The 23,535-nt window shown below is 38.1% G+C and overlaps 1 protein-coding gene across 1 annotated transcript in view; it reads left to right on the plus strand.

Moving 5' to 3' along the window:
• Nucleotides 1-23,535, plus strand: part of LOC113233931 — a 62,383-nt gene that overhangs the window by 11,715 nt on the left and 27,133 nt on the right. The window contains exons 3-8 of the mRNA XM_026469167.1: nucleotides 3,470-3,589; nucleotides 6,146-6,292; nucleotides 11,150-11,353; nucleotides 12,699-12,854; nucleotides 18,353-18,499; nucleotides 21,979-22,093. Coding sequence (XP_026324952.1) covers nucleotides 3,470-3,589; nucleotides 6,146-6,292; nucleotides 11,150-11,353; nucleotides 12,699-12,854; nucleotides 18,353-18,499; nucleotides 21,979-22,093 — 889 coding nt within the window. The remainder of the gene's footprint in view (nucleotides 1-3,469; nucleotides 3,590-6,145; nucleotides 6,293-11,149; nucleotides 11,354-12,698; nucleotides 12,855-18,352; nucleotides 18,500-21,978; nucleotides 22,094-23,535) is intronic.

Genomic DNA, 23,535 nt, shown 5'->3' on the forward strand with positions numbered 1-23,535 from the left:
CCGCCATCTTGGAAAACTTTTTCCATTTTTCGGCCGCCATCTTGGAAAACTTTGACCCGCACAATTGTATTAATTTCGACCACATTATAACAGGTGCACAATTGTGTAGAAACACGATTGTATTTAGGCGGTCCTATATTATATATTTGAGGAAAATACAACAACAATAATTTTGATATACTAATTATTTATTTGGGGAATAAAATCTAAAGACAATTGTTACATACAAAAATCAACAATTAGAATTAAAATGTACCTATTCTTTATAGTACTTTTTATCCTAATAAGCCTCACCGTGTCGGTTCGTGTAAAATAATTCTCAAAATATTGAGCGGGTGGTCATACCGAATTTACACCAGAGAAAGAATCCCCGGGCATCGATTTGCTATTACGCTTCTTCTTCTTCTATCAGTGTAATTTAGAGAACCGGTCGGAACAATTGTGTTGAAAAAAATCATCAAGTATATAAGTATCTAGATCATGATGTTTTTGACTTAATCACATCAAGTCTTTAATGTATCAGTACATTTAAGTGTTAAAAAAAAACAGTATTCCAAACGAAAAAACATAAATGAGATACTCACGATCCAAAAAGATGGGTCCGCTAAAATCCGTCCGAACTGATTTGTTGATGCTCGCAAGGCGACTAGTCGGTGCACTAATTTTAAATGAAAGGTAAAAAAAGTTCGTGTATCGCGCAGTCGTGTGACGAAGACCCCGTTCGGCCCCGGAGCATGGCTACGCATGGTAGTTGCGACGCGCGCGATAAAATTAAATAAGCGCGCATTATTGACTGTCTCAATCAGATCTAATTTAGATAGCCAATAGCGCGCGCTTATTGCAGTTTTACCGCGCGCGTCGCGATTACCATCTACGGGGCAGATACGTAGAAGAGTTTCGCCGCGTTCGTTAGGGACAAGCGAACGAAGCTTCATACTTAAAACAGTCTCTTAATTTGGTAGTGTATTACTCATTTGGCAGTAATTGTTTCGGACGGATGTCGAACAGAGAACGTGAGTAGATCCCCGGGTTACAAATATCCATAATTACACACCTTATAGACTAACATAAAGACATAAATAATAATACAATAAAACACTATTTATTTATGTACCTAATATAATAATTAGGTGTGCTTAAAAGAAAGTATGTGCTATATTTAATCAGTAGGCGAGATACGGCCCGACTTGCGCTAGAGTGACGTGAAGCGGGAGATCTCTATGCGAGAATAACCGTATCTATTCGCCGTATGTACTCGCGCCCTTTCGTGCTAGTCCTACAGTACTAAAAAACACGCGTTAAACATTAGATAAAAGTTACTTTTGCTGTTAGAAAGTTCAATGGCACTGACATGTATCATGCAAACACGTCCGTGTCCATGCGTCTACGTGCAAATTTTTGGATTTGGTCAGTACCTTGTTGATACTTGTCTTAGCGATGGGTGTTATTTAGTGTAGATAGTTTTAAAACTATCTATTTGGCTTCACAACCATCACTCGTTTTCAAACCCGGCAAAACTATCTATTTTTCACAACGCCCCGTTAAGATTGTCACTGCGTTTTTGACAACCATCGCTTGTTTTGTAGTGATGTTAAAGTGTTGCTATCTCGCAACGCTCTATATAATGACGCAATAGATGTTGTCGTTGTGGTTGGCGACGTAGAGGCATCGCAACGCAACGACAACACAACGTTATGAGCTAGTAAGATATATGATAGGACGCGCGTCCCGTTTGCACAAGTACGAGGTTGGATGATTGAATTTACTATGAAATTGATGACGTTTCGTAGTTGCATAATGTGACTTTGCTGTTATGAATGAAAGTCGTTATTAGAATGAATAACTTTCGGAAATTTTAAATTTTTGCCCTTTTGACCTTGACACGTAAGTGCAGGTTCCCATTTCTTTTGCGATTGTTGTTTTTAAGTTAGATAGTAATTAATTAGTTTGCTCGTAATCGTCCGTGGTTCTAGGCACACTAATTATTTGTTTACTGATCGTAGCGGATTGCGCAAATTAGTTTTCTTTTAAATGAAACTTCATAGTGTTTAATAATAAATAAATAAACCTGTAATTTTGTGTATAATGTTTATAAAATTTTTGTGTTGTAGCGTGATGTTATATAGACAAGATTTGGGCTATCAAATGCAAAAATATTTTTTCATATTCAACTGGAGTTCCAGATATTAGCACTTTTAAGCAAAAAAAAAAACAAAGCAAACTGCAGCTTTCTTATTTTAGTTATGTTATGATATCATTTGTAACCCTGCGCTTGTCGCGTTTTACAACGCTTCGTCACTTGCGCCGTAGTCGAAGTAGATAGTTGTCAAAAATAGATAGTTTTCTCAACGTTATCTAAAAACGCAAAACGGTTTCGTTAAGTTATTTGAAAAGGCCATAACGACACATGACTACTTGTCTATGGAAAAACTGTAGGGAGCACCACACAGAAAGCAGTTGGAAATTGCACTGCGCGGCTCAACTCACACTGGCGCTGTTGTTAGCATATGCCGATGTTTTTAGCATATTCATCTCTACTCTCCTATTATTAAGGTACAAATTCGTTTTATGCAAATACGTCGATGTTTGGTTAAAGTCGAGCGGTTACGCGCGTCAGATGCCGCCCACACCAGGAATAGCACAGTGCCGAACTGCGACGAGACGAGTTCGCGACAACGGAAGAAGACGAAAAATTCATTTAATAATCCAAAAATATGAATATCTATATAACATGATAATAATATAAATATCTTGAATTCCGGCTTAAATCGTTACAAAGTGCTTTGCATTCGCAAATTATACGTCTTTTCTTGCAGAACTCGTGAATCAAAATTTTCCGTTTATTTGTTTTCTCTCTTCAGCTTCTGATATAATTTCAGTTTCTTCCTCTTCAGCTTCAAATATAAGAGCTGTTATAATAAGAGCGATATCAACCATTTGTATACTATTGAGCACGAGCGCCATTCACGAATGTTCAAAAGTCTCTGAAGTGGTCCAGCACTGTGATCCGGGCGCGCTAATGCGAGTATCGTCGTACAACGACGCGTGGCGCCATACGTTGTAGTTGAAAAATAGGACGCGACGCGACGCTTCGACTCTGCACCAATGTGAGTTGAGCCTAAAGACCGTAGTTGCTTTTTGAGATCCGTATAGCGAAACGGAGTACCCCGTACACCAGTTCGTTACACCCAAGTACCAAGTACCCCACATACTATCATATATTATTCTGATATTCAATTTCACGGTAAATGCCGTTATTGTCCAAGAACGGGTTAGAAACTAATAGATGAACAACGAAAATAACTTGAACTGTAGCAGTATATTCTAAAAACAAGATGGCTTCCTTTATGTTTTGAATTCATTTTAGTAAGTTTCTACTTTTTATAACAGAAACGAATGCATAGTACCATTTTTCCATTTTTTCCATATTACGATAGCCACAGGTGAATATTAAAATGTTCCTTTGCAGAGTATAATATTCATTAGCGCCGTTACCTCGGTAATACTTTTTATTGCGTGTATGATAGCATGGTTTTTTTACTGCAACCAGAATGCGATGCAGAGGTCTATTGAAAAATACCAATACCAGGTTTTATTTACCTTATGTTCCTTTATATTTCACTAGCATCGGTATCGAAAAGTAGTTACATTCATAGGCATTAAAAATAGCGAGCTGAATATGTATTTACCTTTGGAATATAGTATTCCATACATATGACAGCAATGTGATGTTACAATATATACATTGACTTGCAAATAAACGGACGACGGGTTTAATACAAAAACCATGAAAAAAATGTCCCAAGTCAACCAATTTACACTTGGATTCACGAAAGATGACCACGGCGCAGAAGGCATATTTTAGGTCTCTTTGGAGGTGCGAGGTGAGGCGCGGGCGGAATGCGTCAAGATCGGAGCGACGCCATTGGTGCGCGCGCGTCTCGTGATAGACTGCTCAGTCGCTATTCGTCTATCGCGGCGTCGACGCGCTCACACTGCTCTCGAGTACAGTCGAAAAGAAGTGTTTCTTTGTTTTAAATTGTTTTTTATTTGTTGTTTTCGTTTTTGTTAAGTTTTTTGTTGAGATTTGTTATTGTGTTGAACTTATTTGCTATTTTACAATGCCGCGAGGAAAAGGCAATACTTTGAATAGACAGTCGAGAAGTTTGGTGTACAACGTGTTTCAATATTTTTCACAAGATTTTAAAATACTCGAAGCTTACAAAAAAACGGCCGCGGCAACAAAGACGTCTGTATCGACAGTACAAAGAATTATAAAAGAAAGTAAATCTTCACCGTTCTTAGTGGTTTTTAGAACCCCTGGTAAAAAGAGACCGCGCCGTAACCCTGCCTCCGACGTTGACGCCTTTGACAAAGGGGTAATTAAGAGATGTATTCATAACTTTCATTTAATTGAAAAAGAATTGCCAACTTTAGAAAAGTTACGAGCAAAATTACATCAAGATATTAACTTTAAAGGATCCAAAACAAGTTTGGGTCGATTAATAAAAAGAATTGGATTTAAGTGGAAAAAAACAGAAAATAACCGAAATATTTTAATAGAAACATCAGCTATTCGGTTGTTACAAATCAATTACCTAAAAAAACTCCAAGAATATCGAAGACAAAATAGACCAATCATTTATACTGATGAATCGTACGTCCATGCTACACATGCAAAACCCATGGGCTGGGCTGACGGTTCTACAGCAGGTCTGAAAAAGCCTATCTCAAAAGGCCAACGTGTCGTTATCGTTCATGCCGGTTCAGAGGCTGGATTTGTGCCAAATGCATTATTAACTTTCAAGACGGGCACAAAATCAGGAGATTATCATGACGACATGAATTTTGAAAATTACCAGAAATGGATTCGAACTCTATTGGTACCCAATCTCCTACCGAACTCCGTTGTTGTGGTAGACAACGCCCCATACCACAATAAAGAATATGATATGGCTCCCACATCTAATTCCCGAAAATCCGACATGCAAGAGTGGCTTACCAAAAATGGAATCAGCTTTGATTCCAATATGTTGAAACCTCAATTGTACGATATAATAAAAAATAACAAACCTCGTTTAAAGAAATACTCCGTTGACAAAATTTTGATGGAAAATGGTCACGATGTTCTCCGTCTTCCACCGTACCACCCGGATTTAAATCCCATAGAAATGGCTTGGGCCTCTATAAAGGGTTACGTGAGTAGTAAAAACGTAAAGTGGAATATTAGCTGCGTTATAGATTTAATTAAAGAAAAAGTGAATCTGATGGGACCAGAGGAATGGAAAAAACTATGTGACAAAGTAAAATCTATAGAAGAAAGCTATATAAAAAGTGACCACATCGTGGATGTTCTTACGGAGGAATTAATTATACGTGTGGGAGAATCTGACGAGAGCGAAGATTTGACAGATGTGGATTTTCCCGAATCATCGGAAGATGAAGACTTTAATATGGAACCCGGCCCCAGTTCCTCAAGTTCCACGATTCCCTCAAGTTCCATGATAGAGGGAATCATGGAACTTGAGAATAGCGATAGCGACTAAATGTGTTTTACAAATTTTTATATTTTTGGTTCAATTTATTATAATAAACATTTAAAATTACTTACGTTTGATTTATTTGCATAACCAGCGTTTACAACATTACACAAATTATTAAACCAAAATTAAAATATTATATTGTCATAAGTCTTTTCTTCATGAGTGTACGTGCGCAGACGGCCGCCATTTGTGGTCATCTTTCGTGAATCGTACTGTACACGTAGTGACATGTAAAGGAATATGAAAAAGCTAAAACGTTGAATTTAAATTGGAATGTCATCGCAGTACTGTCTAATTTTGCTTGCTTCGCTGTCAGTCGAACAAACGAAGACTAAAGCGTGAATGACGCTCTGTATACGATTTTAACGCCCTATAAGTTCGGACACTTTTTAGCGCGGACCCAACGTCTGTATAATTGTCAGTCAATGGTTTAGGTGCATTTGTTTAGATTATTTGAATATCCATTCAATATACTCGTACATAATTCTTCGCCTTATCGTTATTATATAGCGTAGTTGGACATCACATTAAAGTAATAATATTAACAAGTGTTAAATTGTGCCAGAGTATGCATTAATGTGTTGTCTTTCTTTTTTTTTCAGGTTATCCTGATAGCTGTATTTGCGTTATGCATTATAAGCAGTATTGTGGCAATTATCGGCTTGTCTCTAATTCATACAGGTTTAGAACGTATGAGGACAAAAACCTTGAACCCAACTGTGAAACATCTCAATTACATCATAGACAAAGTAATTTTTAACTCTCCCTGTATAAGGTGTCATATGACTGGCACGATCCTCTCGGTTCTCTAAAGAGAGGGTTGGGGCCATAGCTGACTAAGCCACCAAGGCCTAATGACTGTTGGACATTTCGCGTGTTCGTATCGTTTCGTCGACATTCAGGTATCATCACGACCATTTCTTCAACAGTTCTCATAAGGCATTGTTATTAAATTTCCTCAAATATACGCTGCCATCGAGATTCGAATCGACGATATTTCAATTGCGAAGCAACCGAACGCCCTCTGGGCTATCACCGGTCAATTTAATTGTTGTGCATAGGAAATGAAACTATTTTTCCGGATTTAAATCGCGTATATTTGTTCTTTCAAACAAACCGACGTTTCGGGCCTTTTACAGGTCCCATGGTCACGGTTGACTGTTGTGCTTTACAAAAATTGGTGAACTACGTATACGAGTCGAGGAGTGTGCTTTACAAAAATTGGTGAACTTCGTATACGAGTCACTCAACGTGTTCCGCGTTTGTACAAGTTTATTAAAAATAAGAGTAAATTAAGATGAAGAAAAACTTTCATAGATTTATCATACAAGGCGTTGCGACAAAAAGTTGTTAAAAATAAAGGTCTGCAACTTTATTCGTGAGGTCCGCTAGTTCGTTCCGTGGCTTAGATCGAATTGAATATTTTCTAAGTGTTCAATCTTTCTTTAATAATTATAACAAACTAGTGGAGTAATTTCACAAATAAATAATTGACTATTGTGGTGGTGAAACATCCTGACATTCAATAAAACTTAATTAAAAAAGTAAATTAAGTTTTTGAATAGAAAGCGCCTTCACTTCTAATAATTATTATTTACGTATCTACTTGCGTTCCTTCTCGCCTCACTTTCTTCGATTATTTTTATTTTAAGATATCTTTTTAACCGACTTCAAAAAAAGGAGGAGGTTCTCAATTCGACTGTATGTTTTTTTATGTATGTTACGCGATACCTCGCGAAAACTAATATTTGTGAACCGATTTTGATGATTCTTTTTTATTGGAAAGACCTCCATAGTGGTCCCATTTAATTTTAAAGAAACTCATCCATCTCTAAGGGAGGCTGTTCACGCATGAAGACTTATTTTTATAAATAGCGCCTAAATTTTATTATAAGGAGCTATTATTTTAATGATTGATTTTGCTATTCTCCATTTCAAAGCGTTTTTCTCTCTCAATATACTTTAAGCAGTGAGCACCGATTTTTGTTATCTCCTGTGTCAAGTCCCGTATAGTGGCCAACTATGGGATGAATCCGAGCTTGCGCACTTTCTGGTAACCGATTTTAATATAACTTGACAAATAAATGTAATTCCACGCGAACTTTTGAGGTCGGTTTTTTTAGTACTCTGAAGGTACTGAGTTTATCTTATTTCTTGACGTCATGGCGATTCTAAAATGACAGGATTCCTAGAACTATGCACCTGATGAGTTATCTCTGGTGCTGACTCGTCTTTATCGCCTTTCTTTGAATTCTGGACACGTGAATAGAAGCTTGCAAATATACAGCCTCTATCTAGGAAAGGTCGTCGTGCCGACACTTTATAATAATGTCTCTCGATATTCAAAGGCTTTTGATAGGGTCTAGCATGCTACTGTTAAACAATCTTCTAGTTTAGAGAATTCCTGTTGGCTTCAGAGCAAGGATAGAATTAATTTTTGCCGTACTAATACGGTTCATTTTGCTTGGGTCGAGCGGCAGGGACATTGGCTTCATTTCAAAATTTATTTTTTTATATACGAAATTTGTAAAATGTGTATCATATAATTTACGTGTCTTATTTAGTTCAGTTGATGTTTTTTTAATATATAATAGACACACGCTTGGCCACAATCTCAGCTGATGTTAATCGATGATGTGACCGAAGATGGGACCGACGATGGGACGCGTTTGCCTAAAAAATGTCTATTCACTATAGCCTTGAATAGCCCCAAATTTAGTACTTTTCGGGAAATACAGATAGAGCATTCCATTCTCTTGCCGTTCGCATCAGAAAGGAGGAAGCAAAGCTCTTAGTGCGAATAGGTGGAATATCAACGACATAAGAATGGAGTGCTCCGGATTTTCTAGTCGACCGATATGGAACGGTGAGGGTGGAACAAAATTGAAAAGTTCCTGCACACACTCTCCGAAATGTATCCGATAGAAAACAGACAAGCAGGCTACTTTTCTGTGATGGTCGAGAATTTGTAGATTCGATTCCACAAGAGAATTGTAGTTAATAAATCTCTTTGGTTTTCTCTGCACCGAGTCCAAGGCATATAACTGGTAATGGACAGACCCGTCCCAAAGGTATTCCATACACGATCGAATTTGTGCTTTATACAGATTTAAAAGCTGTTCATGTGTGAAGTACCGCCTGACCTTGTAAAGTATGCCTAGTTTTCTGCCAGCAGTTTTTGCCAAGCACTCGATATATCGCCCAAAATTGAGGTTGGATGATAAGTCCAGACCAAGTAGCTCAAGGTTAGTTCCTTGTAGCGTCAAGACGGTATTTGGAAGCAAAAAGATTTGCTTTCTCTTCAGCGGTGTGAGCCAGCGATCCGTCAGCTCTCATTAAAGGCGAAAGGGATGACCTGCAGAAATTTGCTTCGACCGATTTAGCGAGCGACCAGAATGCTTTTTGCTCCCTGAAGGGTATAAAGCTAACCTGGCCCCAATACGACTAATATGGCCGAAGCGAGCATTCCGTATCGCTTTTTTGCAGGATCTAGCGGCTTTATTAAAAGCTTTCTTCAGACGGAGGGTTTCTGGTGCTTTGCGATCTCGAGCATCAGCCCAAGCCTGGTGTATTTCCGCAGAAGCACACACAGCGTTAAACCAAGGGTGAGCTTTGCGGCTGGAGGAGACTTCGAAATACGGAATAAAGTATTCCACAGCCCGAATAATAATAACCTTATAGACGGCAGACGCGCAGCACGTTGGATCGTCAGAAGAAAAGCACACCTGCCGCCAGATGCAAAGAAATGCCGCATCGCATCCCAATCTTTTGACTTGTATGGCAACATCCTCGTAGTACCTCTCGTAATGAGATCGGATGGGGAGTAGACAGATACAGATTTCACCAGATAGTGATCGGATGTCCCTAGTGGGGACAAAACCGATACTTGATAGCGGTCTGGATCAGTTGTCAGCAGAAGATCCAGACAATTGGCTGTATGGTCATCAACATCCGGTACCCGGGTAGCGCAACTCACCAGCTGGGTGAGGTCGAGCGATAGAGCACATGCCCGTGACTCTCTTCCAGTGTGGTCGGTTTTTTTGGTATGGGAACAACCATTCCAGGTGGTGGGCGTTAAAGTCCCCCAAAAAGACAAGTTGCATTTTAGGATACCGTTGTTGGACTGTTTCCGCTGAGCTGCAGAGATAGTTGAACAGCTTAGTCGTCTCCTGGTCTCCAGTATGATGTTAAAAAAATCATGGGTATATATGAAGTACCTATTGAATACAGTGGTTTTCTTGTAAAATTTAGAGGTAATTTTGTGTTATTTGTTCTATCGTGAAAATTTTTAGGAAGCATGTTTTCACACCGTATAAATAATCAGTATATATCCTCATCGACCATATATTTTTTCCAATGTAATTGATTCATCACTTTCACTGTTATGCAGAATCAACTGTAGCCATTTGAGATTGTAAAGACTCTTTAATTTTAATTTTTTTTTTTTTTATTTATTATAATGTACTTACCATGCGTACATAGTATTGTCTATGCTTCCCAAAAAGTGCAATTTATGACCATTCAATGGTATAGTGTATTGGTACTTTTTAGACAAACGTGTACTATCATCGTCACTTAACATCAGATAAGTTTGTGGCCAAATGTGTGTCTATTTTATATAAAAAAAACCTCAAAGCATAAGGCTGCAAATCTACCAAAGCTGTGTGAGGGAGCTAGGTAGTGCGAAGATGCGTAGCGAAGCTGTGAAACGGTGTGTAGCCGAGTGATGCAAAAATAAGTAGCGAAATCTTTACAGCTGTGCGCGTGTAGGGTGCGGTGTGGTGGTGTGAGCGGAGGCAACGGCGAGCTCGCGTACCTCGCACACATTCCTGCCTCTATCGTACACATTCCTCGTACACATCTCGCGCTTTTTTGTACGCACAAATACTTAACTCCGCTAGCATTTTTCCACCAGAGCTGCGCTAAGCGAGGCTAGGAAAAGAAAGTAATCCAATTGGTGGATTTTTTCTTCGCACACCACCTAGGTACCTCGCACATCTCTGGTGAAAACGCAGCCTCATACAGGACATAACACCTTACGGTCCATGGTTTTCACGTCTTGATTGTGCGCGATCCTCTTCATAGGCGTCTTTATAGTGGACTGTAACGACTTCAGACTTTCGAAAATTTTTCCTTCAGTTTGCCTTTTAAAGATCGACTCTTTATGACTGTTGGAATTCTCGAAGAATGCTTTATAGATCAGACATGCAACAATACAAACTGACAAACAAACATGTTTAACAAGTAATTTTTACTTGTTATCAGAAAATATTGTTCGGTTTTCTGCTACACCTCCAAAAAATTTAACTCAACAGTGATAGTTCCGTATGTAAATGCCTTAATAATTAAATTAAGCCATTATTTCTATTTATAACTATTGTATACTTCCATCTCGTATTACATCATATAACATGTAACAAGGAAGTCCAATCATATTGCAGCTGTTAGTCGTTATCATGATAATTTCTCTCATTTACCTTATGTTTGGAAACATTTGGACGTCCTTAAGGAGGCAAAGAGCCATTTTCCGTAAATAAAACGGCAATTTTGGTTTAAACCTTTCTGAGGTTTTTATGGACCTATGAAAATTATTCTTTTTCTTTCAGCTACACTACTTACGCGAACAACTGCAACCCGTGGATGGTCACATCGCCGCCTTGCGCGGCGCGATATCGTTCTTAGAAAAATTTGGTTTATCACTTCAATACGTCTCAAATATTCTTAGCCAAATCGAGAATGGCAAGAGTCGTTTTATTGCTTTAGTCTATGATGTTGAAAGTAAATTCACCATAATGAAACAAAAGGCTCAGGTACTCAGGTTTCACTACTTTATTCTTCACTATTTAAAACATTTGGTTATAATTCATAGACTCAGGGGTGCAAGACCACCGCGAGTAATAGTATCACTGCCACCTACAAAGGAGGCAAGCGTTTTACAAATAAGAAGTACTGAAGCAAATACACGAATTAATACCTACTAATAACCGCTCACGCGACGCGCTCCTCTTACCGCAAAATGGCGGCTATTTGGTTTCGCAAAATAGAAAAGGATTCAGTTTAAATACAAGTTTTTATAAATAAAAATTATTATTCTGCATTGCTAAATAAATCAATTAATATTAGTTCTTTTACCTGTTATAACTTCGATATCCGATAAATCGGTATAAAATCATCACCGGCACCTCTAGGTGTGGTATGCGTCTACGGCTGCATGTATCGCGTGAGCGGTTATCAAGTAGTTTTGTTACCAGCATTCTCTATGAACTTCATTAGGACGCTTATTTCCAAAATTTTGGACCTGGACAATTACACTTTCATTGTCCAATGACAGGTCTTATTGAAAATGATCCCACAAGATCAATTTTGGTGTTATTCATAGAAAGTAATGATTTGGAAACGCATCAGCGTATCAGCGTATTTTCGCGAATCGTTACATGTGTGCAATGAAAATTAAGCAAAAAAAAAATCACGAATATGTATGCAGCATGGAGCAATATACTCCGTTGAATGGTAAGATGGCGACAGGTGTGCTGGGCTATAAGATACTCACGTTTTGTAATACTGTGTGTAAAAAAATGTTCCAATATTACTTTTTATGTCCACACTGACTGCAAGCTAGCTATCAAAAGGCGTCTGTTACATCTCATTTAAAATCCAAAAAAACAATTAACAAAACTGAAAAAATAGAAAATTGTTTTTGTATTTAATGTACATCTTTCGTCAAAACTGTTGAACAGAAAAATGAATTCCCAGACATTGAAATGATGCTGTAAGGGTTCTGTTTTTGCTCTTCATTTACTAAATTCTAATTAAAGAAAAATTGTAAATGTTGAGATTTTCGTTAAAAATTGAGAAGCCTCAGAATAACAAAAGTACCATTTCAAAAGCCGCGGTACACAAGTCGTTGTCTTTGAAGTACAAAACAGGCTCATTGAGTTTTAGCGTCGACTTCACTACTTAGAAAAGATAAATAGGCCGTACAAATATTTCTCCCGGCCCGGGAATCGAACCCGTGACCTCTGCGTGACAGCCCAGCATGATAACTGTTCGGCCATAGAGTCAGGTCATTTGTGATTTATGGGCGGTACATGTACATTTTATTATTTACATAAATGACACAAACTAAGTGCCAATTTGATATTCTTCATTTTCTAGATCGGTCTCTCCACTGCTGATGGGATCATAACGGCGATTGGTGTAATAAGCTGGTTAATTATACTTGTATTTATTGTTGGGTTGCTAGTCATGGAACAGTTTAGGGAACAAATGGAGGACGATGAGGTATTACACCAAGTACGAGTAATAGTCGGTGTAAGTGTAACTTATTCGTCAATTTAATTTTTTTAAGCTGGATATAAAATGTTTCGCACAATTGTTAACCGATCGCTATATCTACTAATTATAACATCGTACCCCTCATAGAAGAATGGTATAAGTGTAGTTACGTCAAAAATTTTCATTGCTCCATTAGATACAGAAAAATATAACCCACATCCTCTCCAATTCTTGTAACTCCTACAATATTAGTCGATAGAGTTACGAGAATTGGTGATGATGTGGGTTATATTGTTCTGTATCTAATTCAGCAATAAACGTTTTTGACGTAACTCCACTTATACCATTCTTCATTAAGGGTTTCGACATAAGGTGGAATTTTATCATTAGCATCGTGAGACAAGATTTTTTTGTTGTCAAACATTGGTCTACATGATTGAATGCACAAATTAACTGTTATCAACATTGGTATCGAATTCTCGCGATGGATAGAGATAGTTTCCGATAAATATAAATTTTATGCGCCTGGACAAGCCTGCTTCACTTGGAAGACAAGTCGTTGCACAACGATTGTGTTTTGTACAAAAAGCGAAAGCGCATTTCGAATTTTTTTTCAAGGGAGCATTGTTACTTTTTCACGAAAATTTTATTTAAGTCCAGTTTTAAAGTCAATTTTAAAACTTGAACTCAATTAAAACCAAAATAGAATTTTAAGAGGGCGTAAATATTTTAAAACATAGACCACCAGTTTTTCTGCCCTATGTACAAGGGGTGACAGATAAAATAGCCAGGTTGCTAAGGAAGTTTTCCATAAAAACTGTTTTCACCCCTTAACCAAAATAGGAAAAATGTTACGTTCACCAAAATACCACCTTCCTTTACAAACACCGGGTGGCTATAAAGTGAACTGCAGTTGTGGGATCTCGTATATCGGTCAGACTAAACGAACAATTGTCGATCGTATGAAGGAACACATCCGAGAAGTATAAAACAATGATGCACATAAGTCGGTTATAGCACAACATCTCACACAGACTGACACTAACCACTGGATTGACTTGCATAGCCCCCAGGTACCATCGACAGAACGTAACTACACACCACGGTTGTACGAGAATCCATCGAGATCACGAAGTACAAAACATTTAAAATGGTTACAAACTGTCCAGTTTATGGAACCCGGTCCTTAGTGCGTGCAGTAATAAAAACATAAACACCTCGAGTTCGGTTTCGCGTGTGGATACAGTGAGTGTGGTTTGTGTGAAAAAAGTGAGTGACAATGGTAACGCCACAACAAATCGCGATGGAGGTAGTAGTCGTAGACAGCGCAAGAGGGTGGACAGATATATCTGCTCTTAAAGTTGTCATCTGCCGCGCCGTCCAGTCAACCCGTAACCATGAAGCGTGCAACCGTTCCGAAATATCGGGAAAATAAAAAGAAGTCATACCGTGGTAAGAAGCCTGAAATTAGTGATAATCATTTATTTTCCAGTCCTGAAAACCTAAAACACGCCCACCTGAAAAATTTTGATTTCGCCCTTTCTACAAAAAAACCGACGAAAAAACCTCACATAACCTCACCTCTTAATCCCGAAATGAAACTCGATTTATGTGTCATATCTTCACTTAAGTCCAAATTGGAGCTTATTTAGTATATCACACGTGTCTACACGAGATCACGTTAAGTCTTTCAGAAAAAAGTTCGTGTAATAAAACCGAAAAGATCTTGTGTTGGCGGTCCGAGTTATTTCACTTCCATGCAACTTCTTTTTTGCTCTTTTTTTTCTGTATCTTATTCAGTGGGCATAAAGCTTTTTCTGGTAGGCTCGTGCCGATTGAACGTTAATAATTATATAGGTACACTTATAAATCAGTTTTACGAATATGTCAAAAAGGAATAAAACACAACAGTTTGCGATAGTTATTAAGCAGAAAACTCACATTCACGCTCTAATAGAGGTTCTATAACTTTGATCTGGGTTCCTTCTTGAACGCTATGTCAGAAAAACCGATAAATTCACTCAATAGTTAGGAGGAGTACACCAATGAAGTTTTCGTGAGGTCAAATCGCTGTCTAAAGCTCGGTTCTACAAGTGTTTGTAAGCTAAAATTGATGGTATACGGACTTTTCCTTCGTTGTCGAGGATGGAGTACCATAGCAATGTACAATCACATAATCATTGGTTAATATTTAATTTTGATAGCAGAAGAGCTCTTTGTGAAGGAGTTTGTCCAGGATAGTACTAACCATATATATTTCGAAAGCATTACTGCTTTCAGGTTTTGAGGGGTAATCAACTATATTACTATTATTTATTATTATTATATTTATTTTGGACTCTCGCCTCTCCCAAGGCCTAAAAGATTATTATTATTATTATTATCATTATTATTATTATTATCATTATCATCGTCATCGTCACCGTCGCCGTCGCCGTCGCCGTCGCACTCTGTTTCGTGTAGAACAAGCTAGCTGGACAAAATTATTTTCGGTTGCAATTCGTTTCGAATGCCTCTTCTAAGTGCATCTATCAACATTTCTACTGTTAAAAATCTCCAGAATCTACTAAAACAGGTACTTTAGACATTGAAATGCGTATTAGAAAGAACATATTTTATTTAGGAAATAAATAGAAAAAAAAAACACAAAGTTATTATAACCAATACATTATCTTACAATAAATATAAATTAGCACAATGTGTACATAATTAACCAAATGACTTACTAAATTATAACTAATTAACTAATATATTACAAACAACTTATCTATTATTTGAACATTTCTTAATTGTATTCTGAAAATAAGCTCATTCGTCATCGCTGAGCTCGTCCTCAGAAGAATCTTCAACACAATAATCTGTGTGACTAGTGCTAGATTCAACAGCAGCTAATCTTTTAGGAAGACTTGAAATAATTAAGTCTAAGACTCAGGAAGGAAGAGAACCTGACTTCTTTTGCGGAATATCTCTGAGGCTGAATCACAGGATCAGATGTAATTATTAACATATTAAGTAAGTCTGTGTTCGTGGCTATACGTGAATATTTTCGTGTGTTATCCGCTCGAAATCTTCTGCAATCTTTATTTCGAGCTTCCTGAGCTTCTTCAGACAGCTGCCCGATTGGCAAAAAAGCCTATTGAATTATTTCTACACTATGTACAAGTATTTTATGTACAATTGCAGGCATGTAATACCACGAATACAGACTCAAATAGAGATTTCTTGTCTCTTGTGCTAGATGTTGAAATTTTTCTAAATTTATGTCATATCCGGAAGAAAGTGTCCTTAGCAAAATATCGAAATTCTTTATCAAAATCACATCTAATCCTGTAATTTCAGCACTTAACTCACGCTTTGCAAAAAACCTACGAGCAGTATTCCCATCATTAGTATTGCCAAACCCCGGCTTTGGCTTATCTACATTTAAGCCCATTTCTTCTTTAAAACGTACTTGAATCGCTGCAGAACGTTGTTTCACAAGAGCTTTATCGTCTACGTCTCGTAATTGCCATTTTTTACATTAATACGATAGCTTATGTGAAGTAAACATTCGAAACAAGGAATTTCGAAACAAGGAATCCAAGCATGCAATGTCGATAAACCAAAACACAGGTTGTCTTTGTTAGCCACGAACTCCTTGGACTCTTCATTCATTTGTTTTGGGGTAGCTCCACAAATATAACATTTTTGTGCTGACGGAATTTCGGTCAAAGCGTTGCAGACCCTGTTGATCTTGCAATTGTATACGTACAAGTGAATAAACAAACAGAAATTCATCTGTATCATCTATATTGGCGAATTTTTGTTTGTACGTGCTGTGACCAGAGCTTCCGTCACAACCCCACTTGCTAACTAAAGTGAATGCTAAGTCACCACCAGAAGAACAAGTGTCAATAACCTCACGTTGCGCTGATATTTACCGCTGAGCAGTCTTATCTAATAAGGCTTGCAGCTGAATTTCGGCTCGCGTTTCAGTTATTGTCACTAGTTCATTTGGTGGTAAACAGGCTTGTTTGGCTTTTCTAAGACAATAAAATGATGGAAATACCTGATGCCCAGCTAGCATACTCCACTTCCGTGTCTGTTTGTAGGTATGACTTGTGGATTTGGCGTCCACATAGTACGCCAGAGCCTCCTCGCTTGTCAAAGACCTTTGTTGCTTATGTTGTTCACTACACTTTTGAAAATCAATGAACTTTTCTGGGCTTTCACTGACTCCTTTAATTAATTTGGCTACGTTCCTCTTTCCCGATAACCGAGAAGAAATTTCAGCAACCGCTGTTAGTTCTTCAGAACTTCTACTCTTGACCAAATCGTCAACACATCATCTTTTTGTTTTGGCACTTGCGTTTGTCAAGTCTACCAATGGTCTTCCCACACCAGGTGGCAATTGGGAAGAAGTGGATGCCTCCACCATATCTTGCGACACATCAAAATGTATGTCTTCGCCCTCTAGCCACTCTGCATTAGTAGCTAGACAGCGGTCTTTTATTCTTCTGGAACTCTCCCATTTTTCCAATAATTTTGAGGAAAAACGCGAAATTGTCTCCTTTATCATTCTCACAGACTGGTCTGTGATACCACTCAGATCATGTAGTAAGCATATATGATGATACATAGCTTGGTTACGGTCATTTTTTGAGTGTTTCACCCATTCTTCAAAAAAGCCCCTCTTTGAGACAGTGAAACTGCTTTCTGCAAAAAAAAAAAGATAATAAAAAAGGGCACTTTTCGAGCAAGAAATTCCACTTGAATAATAAACTAGAAAACTGTACCTATCACAGGAAAAAATATCGATCCAGGGAGAAGAGGGGATTTTTAGTTTTAGTCTTTTGAATTTGAAAAATGTAAAAAAAAGTTACTTTAACAACTTTGCGAGACATTTCCTATTAAATGCCTTATTGCTTTTCGAATATAATGGTACTAAAAAATAACACTTACCCTTGGCTACTGAATCCATCACTTTAAATAAACACAACTTTTAAAATCAACTCAGGAGACGTTATCATATCAAGAGCAAAAATGCATCTAATTTTATGCTTTTTTCTGGTTGTCTTATATACATATGCTTATTACTAATAATATATGTCATTAGTGCAAAAATCATACTTACCGATGTGATTAGCAACTAATATCCTACTTACCGTAATTAACCTTTCTGGGAAATGTTAATGTCAATTTTGTCCAGCTAGCTTGTTCTACACGAAACACCGTGCGTCGCCGTCGCCATCACCATCACCATCACCATCACTATCACTTATTATTATTATTAGTATTATTATATCTATTTTAGACTCTCGCCTTATTATTATTATATCTCAGGATGACGGGCGCAGTGGCTGTGCTCTTCAGGTCTTTGCGATTATAAATTTTAAGTGGCACTGCAACTGTTGTGAGTAGCTGTGTCGCTTACCACCAGATGTGCATCTTGTTTGTCCCTTAACCCAATCATTATCCTGAAATCATTTCCTCGAGGATTATTTTAACAGATTCACCGGTGTCACATAAAATAAGATTATACTTTATCGTTCCAGAAAGTGGCTCTGGGGATGATAGCTTTCTGTTGTCTTCTGGCAATTCTCACGGAAGTGGTTATGATTGCTGTGAGTGATTTCTGCAGCGACCCTGTCGAGTCCGTAATTAGACATAATCCATACAAAAGCGCTGAGCTGTCTGATGATGTTTGTAAACTAAATATTTTCTTTTATTGTTCGTAGTTAAAGTAATTAGTCGTATACGGTTTTGCACAGGCCGAGCTTGGCGCCGTGAATGTTTATTCATTTATTTAACGTAACTATGACGAACAAACTACAGCGCAATGTAACAATAAATAATTATTTAGACTTTTAAATAACGGATACACAAACATATTTCGTACACAAAATTATATACCCACAAATTCGTTCAATATGACTTTGGTATTGCACAGCGCCGTGCTCGGTATTGATATCCCGGAGGATATTTTAGTGAAGACTTCTAGTTCTTTTTCTGGATTTTGAAAGGTAAGGGTGCTGGTGAAATTACAGGCACATGAGACTTGTCAACTTGTTGTGTGTGTATGCAAAAAAGCGCAAGAACATCTGTTTAAAACTATCGCCCTATACCTTTATAGTCCCGATGCTGTTCAATATATTTGAGAAATGCAAGAAGAAGAGGCTTCTGAGAATAAATTCGCTTGTCACACATAGGCAATGAAACATTTTTTCAGATTCAAATTGAGTATACCTATCAAGCCAACGTGTCATGGTCAGCCGTGACAAAAAAAACTAATATAAGCAATTTAGATCCGAAAAAATGTTTCCATCTCCTATGTGTAATGGTTCTTATGTGGTTAGGGGCATGTGAAAGCGTATATCCAGTGAGGTACTGCTACCGTATCTATTTGTGCTGCCAAGCAGTAATGTGAGCATTACTGCGTTCCGGTTTGGAAAGGGCCCGTTACCCTTGCTTGCTGGTGAAATTAGAAACACATGGGACTTGTGAACTTATATCTCTAGGAGACGGATACAGTAGCAGTGCCCCTCCGATCTTTGCGGCACTGCAACTGTTATGAACGGGCAAGTCGCTTACCACCGGGCCCACGACTTGTGGAGTTCTTCTCACCTGTCTGCCATTTCCATCATCAGATCAGGTTTATGTTACCATAAAAATTCAATTTTCATTGGAATTATGTCTAGTTTCTGACTAGTATGTGAAACTTAATAAACCAGATTCATCCCCAAATTTACCACCCTAAGCGTCCAGTTACACAAGGCGAAAGATTTCGCGCAGCCGCCGCGCGGCGAGCGCCCAGTTACCACGCTTTCATATGCATTAACGGCGTATCTGAATTCTATTTACTAGGCAACAACATGCCGCCGCGTAGACTATATTCAAGCCAGACTCGCCCGCGTGTCCGGGTCGCTCATTTAAAACGAGTGTATTTAATTTTACACATTTAATAATACAAATAAATAGAGTGTATTTTGCCATGACAGTTAGACGCACTCGATCATTATCACTACGAACGTACCCCCTTTCTAAGAAATAAAATAATCATCGAAATCGATTCACAAATTTCGGTGTAAACACGTAACATACGCACAAAAAAGATACAGTTGAAGTCGGTTAATATTATATATTCAGTAATAGACTTATTGTATGGCTTAAAGACAAAAATATTGCAAAGTAACGGACTTCTTGGACGCTTGTTGACATAAAATTAGTATTTGATTTATTATGTATGTAATACGGCGGCTTAAAATACGTGAGGTGCACTATAAGTTTCCGGAATGAATAAGAAAAAAATACAATAAATAGTCAGAAATGCATTTATTGTTTTTCAAAATATTTTTCGTTAGCGTTAATGCACTTTTTCATACGAATGAACCCATTTTAAAAATATTTATGCCACTCCTCCGTGACAATCTCTGAAAACATATTTTTCATACTCTTCGACAGCCTCTTCAGGTGACGAAAATCGTTAACCGCGTATCTGGTTCTTAATTTTTGGAAATAAATAAAAGTGATAAAGGTCAGGTCGGGACTGTACGCGGTATGGCTCAAAAAACAACTCACAAATTCAAAAATCTCACCTTCAAAAATTCATTTGTCAGTCTGGCCGTGTGAGAACTGGCATTATTGTGGTGCTGGTTATTTTTACGGAATTTGTCAATAACCTCCGGCAAACAAATAGTCTCGTACTTATCACTTTTCACGGTACAACGATTTTCCAAAGAAACAGTAGCCACGTGTCCAGTTTTATTAAAAAAAAGAAGCAATTATCCGCTTAGAGGCACTTTGCACGCGCCCCACTTTGGTTGGTTTCGGCTCATCTCGAAAGACCCATACGCTCGATTACTGCTTTGTTTTGGGATCACAACTATAAATCCATGTTTCGTCACCTGTTACTATGTTCTACACCAAATTTGATGCCCCTTCGTTGAATCTGGTAAGCATGGCATTGCACCAAGTGACGCGATCCGTTATTTGAACCTCAGTCAAATTGTGTGGGATCCACCGAGAACACAGCTTTGTCACACTCAAATGTTTGTGTAGTATTGATTGTATTTGACTCATGCCTATGCCTAAACGAGCCCGAATCTCATGGTATGTTACATGTCTGTCTGTTTTGATCATACGGCGCACAGCATCGATGTTTTTGTTGTTCACAGCAGTGGACGGGCGATCATCACGAAATTCGTCACTGAGATTCACACGACCGCCTTTGAATTCTGCAAACCAGCTATAAATAGTCGTCTTGCATGGTGCTTCATCACCAAAAGCAGTTTGAAGCCGAGCGAAGCTCCGTTGGGCTGTTAAATTACACTAGGTTTGTATTCTAGAACTCTACTCAAGTATGATTCAAAGCACTAGAAATCATACTCAAGCCCTTGCCATTAGGGTCGTACTGCCAGTGATTGAAATCATACTCAAGTCTGCTCAAATCCTGACTTAGTAGTGACTGAGTAGAGTTCTGGAATACGATCCTCAAAGTCGTATAAAATCATAGTACGAAAATTTTCACTAGTTAAGTCCATGGTGACAATCAATTTCTTAAATGACGCCACAATGTAAAAACAAGTGACAGTCAGATGAAACAAACTGTATTCTACAGCCAGAGACACACGAACATTTTCAAATAGGAACACGAGAACATTTTCGAATGTTGTAATTACTTTTTATATATTGTTTATGTAAGTAACTGGCCAGTTCCGGAAACTTATAGTGCGCCCTATGTATTGCCTGTGTACCATCAATGAAACTGTCTAATTGTAAAGAAACGCTGTTTAGAATAAATCATTATACATAAAATCAATGATAATCAGCTCCGGTATTCCACTAATTGTTCCAGAGGTTGCAAATTATCAGTATGGGCCTATTATGCCGAAAAGTAATATCACGTACTTATTGTAGTTCGGTATCAGGGGCCCTACTCACGAAGCATGACATCCGTAAGGCACGCTGTTTCCCCACTATGGATGACCTGCGGAAGTACTCTGGGAGTTCGTCAACGAAAAAATGGGGCCGTTCGGAAATTGTCAAATCGCGCATTCAATATTCATACATTCTTAGTTCTTGCCCCGGTTGAAAGTAATGGGAAAACGGCCATTTAGGTCATTCGAGAGTAGGGTCCCAGGTGAGTTCACACATTATAATTATTTGTACTGTATGCTTGCAGACCATCAAAAACTTCATGACTTGCAACTACAAGTACGCCGCCATTGACATAGCTGGTAATCCACAAGTAGCAACCATGAAAAATACAATTGAATCAGCAATTGACACCTTTAAAAGTAGGTAACGATACTGATGTTCGTATTCACATGAATGTACTATATAGATAAATATAACACACCAAACAATAAATCGCGGAAGTTTTGGAACGAAATCGCAATAAAACAGGACCAAAATGAGATCCCTTTTAATAATAAAAACATTCGTATTTTTTTAATATTTTGGCCGCGGTCTAATTATCTGTAAGTGGTGTTCGCTTTGCACTTGGTTGGGGGACATTAATAACACTCCCCCGTCTCACAAAACTTTGAAAATTCTACATTTTCAAAAAATATCTTTCGCTTACACGAATAATGTTTTAAATTTTTCGTTTTTGTTTATATTAAAGCTGTTTCGTAAGAAAAACGTGCGTAAAAGACGTTACTTTTCCCTCCGATCTACTTTATGTATTCTATTTATCTATAATTTGACAATTTTTTTTTATATGTCACCTAACATCGGATATAATGTTGTAATTTTGTTTTTTTAATGATCATTATGATTTGTTTTATTACCATGATATTCATTGTTTTTTTTTGGAAATTACTCCAAAACATACGTGTACACTGTGGGAGCCTGCAATGGTTAAAATGACACGCACCAATACAGTTTAAAGACACTTTTAATCATTTTTACAGCAAAATTGTACAACATGCGATACGGGTCTTGCGTTAAGCGCGGACGGTAGCGAACTGACGCAACAACGAAAACACAAAATGGCGGTTCGCTATTTTAACACTACCGATTTAAATTTATAAAAAAATACAAAATAAAATGAGTATGACCACGTCGCTAACACACCCTACGCCTAGTGCTGAAGCAGCACTAATCTATCAACGAAACAGGTGCAACGCGTGCCACAGATCGCTGCAAAGTGCAAGTACTCGTCTTCACGTCAACAACCCGAATTCGGCCGTCCTTACCAGACTACACTTGTGCAACTAGCCCCTTTTGCCACAAGTTACGACGCCCATTGGGATCGACGATCAAAACCAAGACACTCACCTGCAGCGGTTTCTGTTCTTCGTTCCACTTTTCCTTGGCCGCAGCTCCGGTAGAATTTCCTTGACCCATCTTTGCCAATACATATCGGCCAACCTTTGCGATGTACGCCAGAGTTTCCTAATATAAAGGTCAGACTCCTCGAACTTACCAATTGTGGGTTAATTTGAGGAGCCACCAAAAAGAAAGTGGTTTGGGGTCAAAGTTTCACAGTCATTCGGGAATAATCACATTCATACGAAAAAACTTACACAACTTTGAAAGGCATGAAAGCCGTTATAACACCCGCTCCACAGGACGACTGAGGGTTGTACCGCGACGGTTAGCACTCACTGAAAAAAATCCGCGCATAATCGGCCCGGCTTATTATGAGCACCTACCCGTTGACTTAATGAGCCTAATGATGAAACATTTAATCGTCGACTGAGACTTTTTGTTGGATAATGCGTATTATTCCACT

This window comes from Hyposmocoma kahamanoa, unplaced genomic scaffold, assembly GCF_003589595.1.
Source record: "Hyposmocoma kahamanoa isolate Upper Pololo Valley unplaced genomic scaffold, ASM358959v1 80, whole genome shotgun sequence".
Classification (NCBI taxonomy): Eukaryota; Metazoa; Arthropoda; class Insecta; order Lepidoptera; family Cosmopterigidae; genus Hyposmocoma; species Hyposmocoma kahamanoa.